The 15,520-nt window shown below is 39.2% G+C and overlaps 1 protein-coding gene across 1 annotated transcript in view; it reads left to right on the top strand.

Moving 5' to 3' along the window:
* The window catches only part of NEXMIF (neurite extension and migration factor), a 300,778-nt gene extending 289,927 nt beyond the window's left edge, over window positions 1-10,851 (top strand). The window contains exons 2-4 of the mRNA XM_016203891.2: window positions 4,522-4,647; window positions 5,300-9,671; window positions 10,265-10,851. Coding sequence (XP_016059377.2) covers window positions 4,569-4,647; window positions 5,300-9,671; window positions 10,265-10,358 — 4,545 coding nt within the window. The 5' untranslated portion in view covers window positions 4,522-4,568 and the 3' untranslated portion in view covers window positions 10,359-10,851. The remainder of the gene's footprint in view (window positions 1-4,521; window positions 4,648-5,299; window positions 9,672-10,264) is intronic.
* Window positions 10,852-15,520: the final 4,669 nt, after the last annotated feature.

The following is a 15,520-nucleotide window of genomic DNA, read 5'->3' as shown; positions in this document are numbered from 1 at the left end:
TCTCCCCACCCACTTCCCCATCCCCACCTTCCCACTGGGATTCACCAGTCTGTTCCATGCTCCTATGTCTCTGGATCTATTTGGTTCCTCAGTCTATTTTGTTATCACATACGAGTGATATCATGTAAACTGAATCAGGAAGAATCAGAAAACTTTATTTGGCCAATAACAACTGATGAAATTGAAGCAGTAATCAAAATCTACCAGCAAACAAAAGCCCTAGTCTGGATGACTTCAAAGGGGAGCTTTGTAATTCTTTAAGTTGTAAGGTTAGATAGTTTATTAATAATTTTTCTTGCTGTTGGGGGTAGGCCTGTAGTGCTATGAACTTCCTTCTCAAGACTCCTTTGGCTGTGTCCCATAGATTTGGGGTTGTTGTGTGTTCATTTTCATTCATTTCCAGGAAGTTTTTGATTTCTTTCTTCATCTTATTAGTAACCCATATGTTGTTTAATAACATGATATTTAGCCCCCGTGTGTTAGAATGTTTTGAGTGTTTTTACTGTAGTTGATTTTTAATTTCATGCCATTGTGATTCGAGGTGCTTGATATGATTTCAATCATCTTGAACTTGTAGAGACTTGTTTTGTGTCTTAACATGTGATCTGTCTTTGAGTATGACTCATGTGCACTTGAGAGAAATGTATATTCTACAGCTTTGGAGTGAAATGCTCTGTAAATGTCAATTAAATCCATCTGATCTAGTGTGCCATTTAGAATCACTGTTTCTGTGTTGATTTTTTTGTCTGGAAGATCTATCCAGTGAAGTCACTGGAGTGTTAAACTCCCCAACTATGACTGTATTGCTTTTGATCTCTCCCTTAAAGTCCTTAAGGCTATTATTGATAGGTCCTTATCTATTTCCATTTTAATTCTTTATGCCTATGTTTCTTTCTGTTTCTTCTTATTACAGTAGTCCCTTTAACATTTCTTGCAATGCTGATTTGGTAGTGATAAACTGCTTTAGCCTTTTCTTGTCTGGGAAGCTCTTTAGTTCACCATCTACTTTGGATGAAAACCTTGCTGAATAGAGTAGTCTTGGTTTCAGATACTTGTTTTGCGTTACCTTGAATACTTCATGCCATTCCTTTCTGGCCTGTAGAGTTTCTGATGAGAAGTCATCTGATAGTCTTATGAGAGCTCCTTTGTAGGTAACAGATTGCTTTTCTCTTACTGCCTTTAACATTCTCTGTCTTGAATTTTTGGCATTTTAATTATGATGTGTCTGGTTGTGGGCCTCTTTGGATTCTTCTTGCTTGGGACTCTCTGTTCCTCCTGAACTTGTGTGACTTTTTCCTTCACAAGGTTAGGGAAGTTTTCTGCCATTATTCCTTCAAACAAATTCTCTCTAGCTTGCTTATTCTCTTCCTCTTCTGGTACCCTTATTATGTGAATATTGTTACTTTTTATATTGTCCTAGAGCTCCCTTAGACTGTCCTCCTGTTTTTTAATTTTTTTTTCTTTTTGGATCTCTGATTGAGTGATTTATTTCTTCCTTGTCTTCTAATTTGCTGATTCCAATACTCAGCTTCCTCTAAACTGCTGTTTATTCCTTCCAATGTATTTTTTATTTCTGCTATGCCATCCTTCATAGTTTCCATAGTTTTTCTCATGCTGTTGATCATCTTTACAATCAGTATCCTGAACTCTATATCTGAGAGATTGCTTATCTCCATTTCATTTAGCCTTTTTTCAGGAGACTTCTCTTGTTCTTTCATTTGGGGTTTTTTTGTTTTGTTTTGTTTGTTTGTTTTTGTTTCCCCATTTTGGCTGACTATTTGGGTTTATTTCTATGTATTAGGTAAATTTGCAAAGACTCTCAGTCTTTTTGGAGGATCTCTGGTGCAGGCTAATTAATGTCAGATGCTGTTTGTGACTGGCCTTGAGTACCCTGTTTGGAGCTATCAAAAACTCATGGCTTGTGGTTCCCTTTGCAGGGCTGGCTTGTTGTTCCTTCTGCTGGGAATAGGTGCATTTGGACAGGACCAAGGTGCACACCAAAGTCTGCTTTTCCAAGGCCCAGCTCCAGAAGCAGATCACACAAAGACTCAAAGACCCCAGAGGTCAGCCTCTGCCTGCAGGTTGATTGATCTTAGTCTCTTAAATAGCCTCAGGCTGTACACCACAGCAAAGAGTAAACACCATAGGGTGAGGCAAGAGTTTTTCCAGTGGGTGGGACAATTGTTTCCCCACCAGGCAAAAGCTGTCTGGCTGGCAAAGGTCTGCCTGAGAAAGATGTTCTCTGCTATATGGGAGAATGACTCAACACAGGAATCCAGATGGCCACCCTCTGAGCTCTATTTCCAGAGCCCAAAACCCCAGATTTTTTTCACACTGCTCTGTCCATGCTGTCCTCCCTCTGCCAGAACACAAGGCGAGTGGCTGCACATGAAACTTTATGTGTTGGCACTTTAAGAGGGTGCCTGCATTTCCAGCCTTCTCTCTCTGTCAGAAAGAAACCTTGTTGCTTTTCACAACCAGCTGTTATGTGAGAACTTTTCTTAGGTCTGGTCGTCTGGGCCGGGGAGCCCAGCCTGGGGTTTAGACCCCAGGGTTCTCAGTGGGAACCCCATACAGCTGAGATATCCCCCCAGACCTTCAGCTGCTGCCTTTGGGAGCCCAGTCAGCCCTCTCGTGCCTCCACACTTCCTACCAGTCTCTATGCAGTCTCCATTTTTCCTCCTTGGTTATGAGGGTGCTCTTCAGCTAGTTTTCAGCTGATTATTCAGGATGGTTTTTCTGTATATTAGTTCTAATTCCAGTTTGTTCCTGGGAGTGTTTCAGTGTAGCTTCTACTCATTCTGCCACCATCTTGGAATCTCTCTCTCTAGTCTTTTTTGGGCCAGGGATTGGAAATGCTAAGAATTATAGAGAAAGAATATTGTGTTTTAAGAAAAAAAAAAAAAAACTAGTCTTTTGGTCAGGAGACTTGGATTCCTTTGATAGATTATTTTGTCACTTTAATTTTTGTTACTTTGTGCCTTGGTCTTCCTGGTAAAACAACAACAACAACAACAAAACTACAAACAACAAAGCAAAAAAGGACTTCTTGTAGTTAACCTTACTCATGAGGGACAAGAAGACACTACAAATTATTGAAACCTACAAATAATTCCCCTTATCAAGTCCCTACCAAGATGGAGTTAGTGGAGGGGTTAAAGAGGGGTAAAATAATACCTGCAGTTCTATTGAGTTTGTTTAAAAGAAAGATGCACAGAGCAATCCATGATGGCAGTATGATTCTATCTGAACCATACGGTCCTCTCAGAAGCAGAGGCTCAGCCATCTGATTTGTTCATTTAGTTCCACCACAAATGAACCCTTCTTTCCACGAGATGTGTACTTTAACATTGTTAGAATTCCTTTCTACCTTTAGGAGTCTCCAGTTCTTCTTTCTGTGTAAATACAACACGTAAGCATCTCTTTCTCGTTTCTCTGGCCCTTGTGGTTTATTGGCTACTTTCAAGTCAGATCTTGCATGAAATGAGAACAATTCTGATATGTGAATGTTAGGGGAAACCCAGGATCATCTAACGTTTTTTGAAACGGGATGATTGCCGAATACAGACTTATTTTACAGATAAAGAAATAAGCCTAGATAGGTAAAATATCACATAGATTGAACCATGTAAAACTGAATCTGCTTACTGCCTTTTGTCCCCTCAATGCTGGACCTACCTTTAATAGTATATGCATGTATTAGGATAAGTGAGTATACAATTGAGATTCTTGTAATAGCTGTTTGGCCATCAGTAGTCCGTGCTTGTTAATAAAGAAATGAATACTTAGTTAGGAGAAGGTTTAGGAAAATGGAGATTGAAAGAATAGGGATTTATATATGTTGTAATGGCACATGATAGACACTTCATCTAGGGTAGCTTTGACTCCTATCATTTTTCATGAGACTTTTTCAGATATTCTTTGTAGTCACATCTGGAGTGATACTTGTCAACACCAGAGTTAAGGTCATGAAAGTAAAGAAACCAAAGAATAAATTCTTCTTTCATTCTTAGCTTTCAGATTTTAAGGCACAGAGAGAAAGTATCTGTGTGTGATGTATATATGTGTGCGTATGTATGAATTGGCTTGTTTTGGAAGATATTCATATCATGTGAAGTAGAAATGAGGCAAACAGAAATAAAGAAAATCTCCACAAGAACACACTTCTTAATTCCAGGTTACTCTAGACTCCATTTTGCATCCTTCCTAATTGGATGGCAAGATTATGTTAAATGTGTTACTATTAGAAGAAGGTGTAAGTTTGCCTGCTTCCTCATATTTCACTTTTGAATAACCTGGCAGTTTAGGAGGGATAAAAGGATCTAGGATGTATGAATGAAGTGTGAGTTTCCAACTTGACTTATATGGTAGATATAAACTATGAAACAAGAACAATAGCACTAATGAACCCACTCTGGGAACAGGAAAATTCCAGTGAGCCTTGTAAGACCTCTCTAGCTGAAATAACCTTAAAACAAAGATAAACAAGTTTAATGACTGATATATATTTGAAATGTGCAGGTTGGACAGCATTTGGAATTGGAATGAAACAATAAGAGGTTACATTCATGGATAACCAACAAGATAAGGCTGTTGTTGCCTCATCCAATGGAGAAAACACTCTGAATAATGGGGTCAAAGAAAATGGTAAGGGAATTTAATTACAATACATAATATCTCTCCCAGTAGCCCTTTGTTATTATTTTAGTATCTAAAATGTTTGGGTTAATTCTAAAATGCCTCTGATATTGATGTTAATCCAAAACTTTATTGCGCCAAATCTCTAACTGGGCTAGAAGGGTCTCTAAGACATATCTAATCCAACCCTTTTGCTTTCCCAAATCATCTCTGTCAAATCAATATTTAAGTTCCTCAAAATCCTTAGTGAATTAGAATTATGCTCTGATGTGAGGCTTGGGACATCTAGATTCAGTGTGAGCTTCTAGAACAGAGATATGAAGAAAAGGACTGAGCCTCATAGCTCAGAACCATGAATATCTTGTCTGAGCATTTTGTTACCCTGAAAGCCTTGACTTTCCAATTGATCAAGCAGTCAGTCTAATTCTTTCCTAACTTCTGAGGAAAACCTCTGAAGGAAAAGTTGAATCTAAAGAAATAATGTCTTTTACTCACATCAACATTCAATATAAAATCAGGGTTGTTCTTTAACTTTGTCATTTCCTGAGGCTTATCTTATATAATAAGATCAAGTGCCAGAAACTTTCCAAGGAAAAGAGAATTAATGAGTCTGGTATAAGACCTTTAACTTTATTCCTGTCATTTTTTCCCTTGTCTCTAGATTCAGAAAACCAGGATATGGCAATGAAGTCATTTGCAGCTCTAGAGGCTGCTGCACCTGTCCAACCTATACCCATGGTTCAAAAAGAGACCCTGATGTATCCCAGGGGTCTCTTGCCTCTTCCCTCCAAGAAGCCTTGTATGCAGAGCCCTCCCTCTCCTTTAGACCTGATTGAAACACCTGAGCATGCTGCTAATAGTGCTTCTGTGAATGCCATCTCCCTTACATCTGGCAATGGAAAAGGCCTAAACACATGGTCGCTGCCCAATGAGTGTGAGAAAGCTTCATTTGCCATAATGGAGCCTGCAGGCTTGTCAGCTCTGAATGGGGACTGCCTCATGCAGCCAAGCCGGACTTGCTTGGGCTGCTTCATGGAATCCAAGGATGCAGTAGATCCTGAGCCAGGGATCAGTCTAAAAGTTGGTGATCTAAATAGGGATTATGAAACTTGTGCAGTCTCTGATATAGGGATTCAGTGTATTAATGCTGGAGAAAACATGAAATACGGAGAGCATCTTCTCTCAGACCAGCTTCTTGGCTTCCCCCTACACAAATCAAGGGCAGGAGACAGACGAGAAGCTGAGAAACCTGACATTGACTTGGAAGATCCAGCTCAGAAAGGTTATTATGAGGCATTACTGTTAGATAAGTGCAACACGGAAGAGGCTTTGCTGGCAAATTCCAACCAGGACTGGGGTTACTTTGAGACTTTCATTAGTGAGAGTAAGATTGAACTGCTTGACCTCTGTTCCAAGAATGAGCTGTCTGTCAACCTTTTCTCTGAAGAAGATGTGGATAACTACATGTTCGATGATGATGAGTCAACACTGGGCAGTGATGTCTGCTCCCTGAAAATTCGATATGAGTCCTTCCAGGACAATGTTCGAGACAAGACCACCCTTCTGATGCAGGAGGATGCCCAATTCAACTTTTTTCCCAGTGTATTTAGTACCTGCCCCAAGCGGGAGTGTAAGAGTGGGGCCCTGAGGCAGAGTAGTGATCTTTCCCAATTCAAGGTCCCTGACGTGAGCATTATCTGGGGAGAGGAAGATAAAAATCTGGACAAAAAGAAAGGAAAAGAAGTACAGGAAGACAAAGATGTAGAGAAAAAAGATAGAGATGAAAATGGAGAAAAATCTACCTTAAATAAACCATGCAGTGGGACTGAGGGAGGGCAATTTAAGAATCCAAAACAAGGCCATGTTGCCAATTCCTTGGAGGCATCAGGGAATTTCAGTGATGACAGTTCCTTCATTGAGGTCTCTTATGATGCCATGGGGGAGATCAAAGACTGTAGCCGCTATATGGCTCGGGACAATAATTCTGGTAGCTCCTCCTCCCAGCAGAACTATGGACTGCGAGTAAAGAGAAAAGTCAGGTACAGTGAAGATTATCTATATGATGTTGACTCACTAGAAGGTGAAAAAGTAAATGAAAGGAAGGAATGGCTGCCAGATGGTTTCAAAGAAGAAGATGACGATGAATGGTGTCCTAAAAAAAGGAGAAAAGTAACTCGTAAAGAGCCCCCTGTTATTATCAAATACATTATCATCAATCGCTTTAAAGGCGAGAAGAACATGCTGGTGAAGTTGGGTAGGGTGGATGCTAGTGAAACAACAGTGAATTTGAGTGAGCATCAGCTAAACAAATATGCCAAGCTGGCACCCTTGAAGGGCTTCTGGCAGAAGAAGAAGAAGCAGAGAAACAGCAGCACAGACTCCAAAAAGACACACTTATGCCCAAAGCAAATATTTGAATCAGGTAGCTTTGAGGTATCATTCCTACCACCTGCTCGCAAACGAAAATGTAAACTTGGCAACAGGCACAGGATTCAAAGAATCCCATCCACGGAACCTTCCGCAAGTGGTAAGCAAGTTTCATTCTGCAATGATCAGAGGCAAGCTAGTAGTCTTAAAGAAGATGGAAACCTGAAAAATACATTGAAATTACCTTCTCTGGCTGCTCCCAGCTGTGCAAATGGATCACATTTAAATAACATCACAGGCCCTGACTCAGTGAAACTCAAAGCCCAAGATACAGAATTTAAGGGGCCAGAGAGGAAAGTGCTCAACAAAATCAAATTTAAAAGTGAAGCCAGATTAAAATCTAAGAAAATCAAAGCTGTGCAAGAAAGCAAGGCAGTTGTTCAAATGAGTCTTCTTTTGGAAGACCAATCATCCAAGGCTAATTTAAATAATGAAACTATTTCTGGGACCTCAAACAGTTCCCATCTATCTGAATTTCATGAGGCAAAGGTTGCTAAGAATTCTGCTTTCCTACCAACAACTTGCTCTTCTGAAATGCCTCTGTCATCTGCTAATGTTGCCACCAACATACCTGTTGTCCCTGGAGGGTATCTGCAGACATTGTTAGATGCTTCTGACTTGTCAAATAATACTAGCATCTCATACTTCACTCACCATTCTCCAGAGCAAAATGAAGGCAACCTCACTCAAACAGGAAAATCATTTGTACCTCTCCAGCCCGCCCAAGACTGTGTCCTTTCCTTACCCTCTGAGTCTGAGCTACAGCAGTCATCCCAAAACTTCAAAATGGAATCAAGTGACTATGGAAATGTGTGGCCCAACAAGCCTACTTCTGGTCCCCAAGAATTCATGGCTGAAGTCTCAAGGGAGAGAGTTCTAACCCAATCCAGTGAATTTGGAGTCTCCCAGGTAGTGTCCATGGAAAGTAACCTCACAGCTGCGACATACAATCCAATCTGCCTCAGTAGCAGTGGCAGTGCTTGTAACAAGGTCCTATATGCCTCTGTGCAAGACAGCCATCTTCCATCTGATGACTCTTATCAATTATGTCACTTTAATAATGGAGAGATCTGCTTTCCTTTCCAGCAAAGCCCAGTGAATATGGAAGATGGTCGACTATTTAGCTTTGATTCCATGGCCCCACTCTCTGTCAATTCAAGCAATTATTGCTCCTTAAGCTTGAAGTCCTGTGAAAAGGATGCTGATGATGATATCACTGATGACTTCCTGGCCCATTGCAGCCCCAAGTTGGTGATCCAGCAGAGCACTGATGAAATAGCACCACTAAAAGAGTCCACTGACCTCCTAGATATCTCCAACTTCACTCCTGACAAATTCCGCCACTCTTCCCTCTCAGAGATGTCCCCACCTGACACCCCCAGTATTTCCCCTCAAATTACCAGATGTGAGAGTACAAAAACACTGGGAACACTGAAGGGATTCCAAGAGAGTATCCCAGGACCACTGGGCAATATGGAGAAGAGCAAGTGGGACTGCAGTACCCTTTCACAGCAAGTCCAAATAGAGGATGGATTTTCTTTAAATAACCATCAGTTTCAATTCCATATGTTCAATGATGAAGATTCTGTCAGCCAGTTCAAAAAAAAACCTTGCTCATCAACATTTAATGATCCATCTGGTCAAACAAATACCAACAACAAAGTGCCGAAATCAAGAAAGAAAAGTTCACCCAACAAGAGTGGGGCTATGAACCAAAGCTCTTCTCAGAAAAACACCAGGAAAAAATACCCTAAAGCTGCCAACAAAGGGATTGAAAAGCCACCTGGTAAAACCTTCCGCCAGGTCCCTAAGTCAACAAAGAAAGGGAAATACCTGGTTGCAATCAATGGAGAGAAAATGCAAATTGGCATCGGCAGTGAGGGAGGTCAAATCAACCGCATATCCTCCACAGGGAAGACACTGACCGAATGTATCCAACATGGTGGTCTTGGGGCCTCTATGAAGATACCAAGTCAGAAGGGACTTTCTGGAGACTGGGCTTTGGGGAAAGACAGCAGTCCAATCTGGAGCGACATGAGGATGGGCACCAACACCAACAGCCTCCTAGATGATGACCAGCGGGAGTTTCAGGAGCCTTCCTATATCTTGTCTAACATTGCCTCTGGTATGGCAGATGTGCAGAGATTCATGATGGCCTCCATAGAGCCCCTTTGGGAACCCACGCAGCACCATGGGGAACCCAACATATTCTATTCCTCTGAGTCCAATAGTCTGAAATTAAAAACCCTCAAAATACTGGCTGGGACACCACAGGAAACTAAGAAAAAAGTCAACAGTGGGTCACCAGGAACCACTAAGAATCACAGACCCATCAAGGGTGTGAGTAAAAGCAATGGGAAAGCAGCAATAGGTGATCCTGGTCGTGCAAACATGCCTGGTTATAATGAGGACTCTCAGTCTGCCTTCTTTGATAAAAAGTATAACAACATGAGTGCTTTAGGCAATAATGGACTGACACACAAAAAGTTATATCGTCACAAATCCAGCTCCAAGGCCCTGAGAGATGAGAAGTGTAAGGGAAAGCGCATGGAGCGAGAACAGGTCCACAAGGATGAAGCTGGGACAGCTTCTTTTGAAAAACTGAGGTAATACTGCACCAAAATGGCTGAGATGATGCACCCTTAGCTTCCCTACTACCTGCTAAGCCTGCAGTCTGTCATTTTTCCCCTCTTGAAAGCAAAAGTTTGCATGAAAGAAACTGCCCAAAATTCCCTTTTTCAAATCAAAAAGGAAAGATAAAAGTGCATGAAAATCCCTATACCTTTAAGCCACCCAAAAGATTGGGCTATCTCGTTGTGGCTTGGCTAGGTATACGCTCTAACAAGGCTACTTTTTCTGCTATTCAACATTAGCTTCTACTTATTGACAAACTAGAACTAAAATATGAATGATTTTGGGAAGGGAAGGGCTTTGCAGAAAGAAAAAATTTCAACAACAGAATTGAAAAGTTATACAGACAAAAAGCCAAGATTATTTAAGCAAAATGAATGTAATTTGGAAAACAAAATCTCATCTTGCGGCAATTAGGAGTGCTTTCTAGTGCCCTCTGTTATTTCTATCATTTTCTGCATCATACAGCATTTAGTATGATGTAAACAAATTTAGATTTTTGTGATCCCTTTGTGGGACATACTCTAAAACTAACTAAGATGGCATAAATTGTTTGGTTTTTCTGCAGGGATTCCGACTACAATCTCCTAAAAGCAGAAACAGCATTTTGGGTTTTACCTGTATTTGAAGAAGAGGCTCACATTTTCCAGAAAGACATTTGATGTTTGTATTTATTTCTTTCAAAATATGCCTTGTGGTATGTATGTTGACATGTAAGTGCTTAAAGAAAAGAATTTTAAAGTGTGGGAATAAGTCTTTGGAAGCAAACTTTACTCTGATATTCTATGTAAAAGACTTTAAAAGTCACGCAGTTGCACAAGTAGTTTATGCACTATTTATCCAAGGGGAAAAAAGGAAAACATTGTGCCAAACTACAAACAAGTGACTCTATTGTATATATTTTTACTTCTGTCAACATTTGGTTGTAAGTATTTGGGGAGTTTGTCCCTGCTGATTTGTTAGAGACATTCCAGTGATTCTTGCTATTAACCACCCCACTTATGTGGATAGCACCTATAGATCACAGTGGAAAAATATGTTGTGCTACACAGCTTACCAAAACTTAAAGGATGCTGTTTGAGATGTGCCAAATTTCCTTACCTCATCTCATAGGTTCACCCCACATTTTAAAGATCATTAACAAAATTTTAAATATATACATATACGCATACATACGTTATTTAAAATTTTTAAACTCTACTGTCCTGTGTGGAAACATGAAGAATTAAACATGGCACAATAAGGGTTTGTTTGTTCCATTGTCTGAGGGTTAAAATGTTGGAAAAGTCTGGAAGCAACAACAGCTAAGTCCATCAGGGACCCAAGTATATACATTTACAGAACCTTTTATAAGGAAACAAAACAGCTGCTTTAAAGTTTGTTTTCTAAAAGCAAAATCTATAGCTGAAAATTATTTAAAGTGCAAAGTTATATTGCTCATACTTTATATCTCAGTTTTATATATTTTATAATAGTCTGGGATAAATTATAAAATAGTTATAAAATCAACACTAATGATAAATGAAGTACCTAGATTGCTTTTATTTAAGTAGTTTCCTACATGTTTTATTCCAGTTTTGTCAAAAGTGCACTCATATCATGGCTTTAGTTGTTCTCTAAGTGTTTAATCTTGCAATGCCAATGTCATTTAAAGAAAATGTTAAGACATCTCAGTACAACTCCTATGTGTTACATATGTATATCAGATAAAATGAACAATTTGTGGTAATGACTAATTTGGGCCATATATACTTAGTCTGAGGATGACTAGTATTTGATGCCACACAATATACTTAAATTTCAATTTATACATATATATATTTGAAATTACATTTTTTATTCAATCCTACCCCCCCTTTTTAAAATTTCACAGCTCCAACATCCCTCACTACTAGCTTTTTTCTTCCCCTTTATTTACCACTTCTAACATTTGATCTATTTTCCTTGCACAGTTGAAGGCCTGTGTGTCTGATGACTGATGCATTATGGCACAGATGCATAATGGATGTGAAAGCGCTTTGTAGATCATAAAGTGCTGTACAGATATAGGGGATTAATATTATTAATGTTGTTGGTTGTTGTTGTTGTTAACCTTACTATTCTTACTAATAATGTTACTAACCTATTAACTTTTGAATATATAAGCTGTGGGTGGGAGGGTGGAGAATAAGTGGGTGGGGGAAAAGGGGATTTAAAAAAAGGGGGAAATGTTTCGAAAGGAAAATTTAAGCAAAATATGAATCTACCTAGTTATTGCCACCTAAATATATTCATAAACAGAGAAAAAACATTTGAAAGTAGTCAGAGAGAAATGGAAGGAGGCCTGTCACATATGTTAGTATACACATTTCCCAGTCCATGATTCCTTTCACCATCCTGCTCTACTACTTATAGCTAGGTTGTAAAATGAACAAGCCTGTGTTCTTGATGGTGTGATTGTGTGTGTCTGTAGGGATGAGTGGTGAGGAGCATTTTGTGAAGCTGCTTCAAGCCTGGAAAATTACTTACTCAAAAGGCACCAGATGAAACATGTCTCCCGCTCTACAGCTGCCACCCAAAAAGGAAAATAATTAAACTGGAACACTTTCTTCTATTTCTCCACTCTGATAGCTAGCTGTTTGCACTAAATTCTATGGCTGGTTCTTAGGAGCTGATATTCTTTTTGTTTTTGTGCTTGTTTTTTTCTATTTTGCAGCTGAATTTTGGGTTGGAATCACCAACTCTGCCTATGTTGTGATCCCCAAGACTCCAGACTTCAAAGTCACCTGGTGGCAAATAAATAAAATGTTCCATGAATACAATGTGTTTTATAAAAAATAATTATGGGAGTAGTTGTCCAGTTTTTCTCAGTGTCAGTTCAGCTTTGTAGAAGGGGCTGGGGTGGGGTGAAAGGACAAGCTGAAACTGTTGGAAACAAACAATTTTCTTGTCAGACCTTGTTATTAGTCCTTTGGAATACATACTCTTTCAGTTTCTCCTATGGAGCTCATGAGGGGCCAATTCTAGGGCATGCTTCATCTCTTTCTCCAAAAAGAATTGCCATTTTAAAGTACCTTTTTTGTCTTTCTTGTTAAGAGTATTACAGACATCCTCCCTTTTTTCTCCCTTATCCCCAGCCCCCCAGCTCCAGCCCCTTTCCAGGCCTTCACCACCCTATTGGCTGTGTTCATGGGCAACACATATAAATTCTTTGGTTAACCTCTTCCCGCTCCCCTCCCCCTTCCCTCTGAGATTTGTCAGTCTGTGCCATGCAACCATGCCTCTGGTTCTATTTTGTTCATCATTTTATTGTGTTCATTAGATTCCACATATAAGTGAGATCATATGATATTTGTCATTTTCTGACTGGCTTATTTCCCTTAGCGTTTTTATTGGCCTACAGTGCATTATATGTTTTTAACATAAATTAATGACCTGTAACCAATCTGTATTAAAATATAACAAGAAACTGAGTTTGAGAAATGAGCAATAAGACAAGTCAGAAGATGCTTATTCTCTTAATTATACTTAATATTCCACTCAGTACATGATGTTTTGGGTCCTTTAGTTTTTAAAGCTTTGTAGATCCTGTCTCTCACAATTCTTTTTTTATTTTATTTTAACTCAGTATTCTTTTTCTTTTCCTGTCAAACCATAGTAGGTCTGACTTTTTGGAGATCTCTTATTCAACCAGTTGCCTTAGCGGAGTGAGGACCAATGATACAAAAATAGTGTTTTGCCCTAACACTGATATCTCAAGTCAGATACATGAAATTTTCCTTGGTCTAAAATTTCTGATTGCCATTACCTATAAACTTCTCCTCTTTGAGAAGCTGCTTCCTATTAACGCCTTCCCAAATGCATCCCATTTAATTTTTACTTTCCTGAAAATGGTATTCTCCCTTATACTTAATACTTAATCTCAGTCCTTGGTATTAGAATTTTTCTTTCTTTTATAATCTCATATTCCACCTCCCCAAAGTGTCAGAATATAAGAACCTTAGCCAGGATACTTCTTCCAGAAGTTCAGAGAAGAAACTTCTCACTATTTTTTTTAATCTTCACCCGAAGATATTTTTTTCCATTGCTTTTCAGAGAGGGTGGGAGGGAGAGAAAGAGAGAGAGAAAGAGATAGATCATTGTGAGAGAGACACATCAATTGGTTGCCTTCTGCATGCACCCTGACAGGGGCCGAGGCCTGAGCGTGCAACCCAGATACATGCCCTTGGTTGGAATTGAACCCAGGACCTTTCAGTCCACTGGCTGATGCTCTAACCACTGAGAAAAACCAGCTAGGGTGAACCTTTTCACTCTTAATTAACTTTAATTGCTTTGGCCACTTTCAAATCTAATTTTAAACACTTGTTCACACATACACACAATCGCACACACGTAGAATTATGTCACATGACTGAGGAAAGTTGGAAACTGCTTTTCCTTGAAAATCTGTATAAATAGATCTCATCCCCTTTCTAACCCTGTTAGGTGCTGGACTGTGTGGAGCAGGGTGTTAAAACAGTGGCCTTGACTAAGGTTCTTCAAGACTTTGGGATTATGTTTGGGCTTTGATAAATGGCTTGAACCAATGGCCTCTCCGGTGTCTCATATACCATCTTCCTATACTGCTTCCTCCCAGATTTCTCTTCTGACTTCTTGTTACTCTATACAATTATGTGTGAAGGCCTTACCATTTCCTAAATGTTTTCAATCCTCCTGCACTATCTTGAGCATCACTTCTTTAGCTAACTCCCTGAAGTCCTTGGTGCTAGGTGGGCTTTTGTTACAACTTTCATCTTCCCTGAACTTTTTCTTTGTATGTGTGCTAGGGGGAGGGAGGTAAGTGTGTATGTAACAGAGAAGTATAAAGGATGCTTTGCAAACTGTAAACAACTCTGGCTAGCATCCTATGTTCTGTTATGTGAGGTTCTGCAGTTTTAGTGAATTTCCATTTTAGTGGGTTGTAATCAACATTTACTGCCTAAAAGAGAAAAACCATATCCAAGGACCTCTTAAGCAAGCTTGCTCTTACCACGTTGAACCAGTCTGATGCAGATCTGCCACATCTTCAATTTACAGATGCTCTCAGAACAGTTTTAAAAATTGAAGAGAGCTAAGTTTCTGCATTGAAGAGAATGCAGCACTAGCTTGTCCTAACTAGTGCTAGAACTATAAATTTTTGTTTTCTCCTCTATTATTGAAAAATTATATAATTTAAGGAGTTTTTGTTTTAATTTAGGGTTTTTTTAATGACTGCCCACCACTATAGGAAAATGAATTTTTTATGACATAAAAATAATATGAGATTTCTTTTCTAATAAAATTCACTAAGCAAATCATTACATTTAGAAGGTTTAGTACCAAAATCAAACATTTTAGTAACAAATAGGGATATTGTCAATACAATGTAGGCCAGGAATTTTGTAAAGGTGTCTCAAGTACCTGAATAAAAGAGAAAACATTTAGCTTGGCTGTTTAAACTTGGGAAACACTGTCATCTGCTTGGGGGTCTTCAGCCATCATAGCATTATTTTGATGACAGTACTCGGGCTATCCTGAAGCAGAGCCCCAATTACAGCTACATGATACTTGAGATGTACTCTTGGTTTCAGAATCATAACTAAGAGGTAAAACATTAGAAAAAGACAATGTAAAAGAGAGAGGTTTAGTATAAAGTTGAAGGTATGAATGAGGCTTTTAAAATCAGTATCTGGGTAAATAGATAGTAATGTTAATACTTATCAACAGGAGATAGAAAGGATGTATTTCCATCTAACAGGCTCCTGGTTTCTGAGTCTTAAAAAGGCATGCCCCTCAAAAAGAAGGATATATTTAAATAATTTTGCCT

Source organism: Miniopterus natalensis, chromosome X, assembly GCF_054644295.1.
Source record: "Miniopterus natalensis isolate mMinNat1 chromosome X, mMinNat1.hap1, whole genome shotgun sequence".
NCBI classification, from domain to species: Eukaryota; Metazoa; Chordata; class Mammalia; order Chiroptera; family Miniopteridae; genus Miniopterus; species Miniopterus natalensis.
Note: the sequence above shows the minus strand (reverse complement) of the source record. Positions and strands in the feature narration are given on the sequence as shown.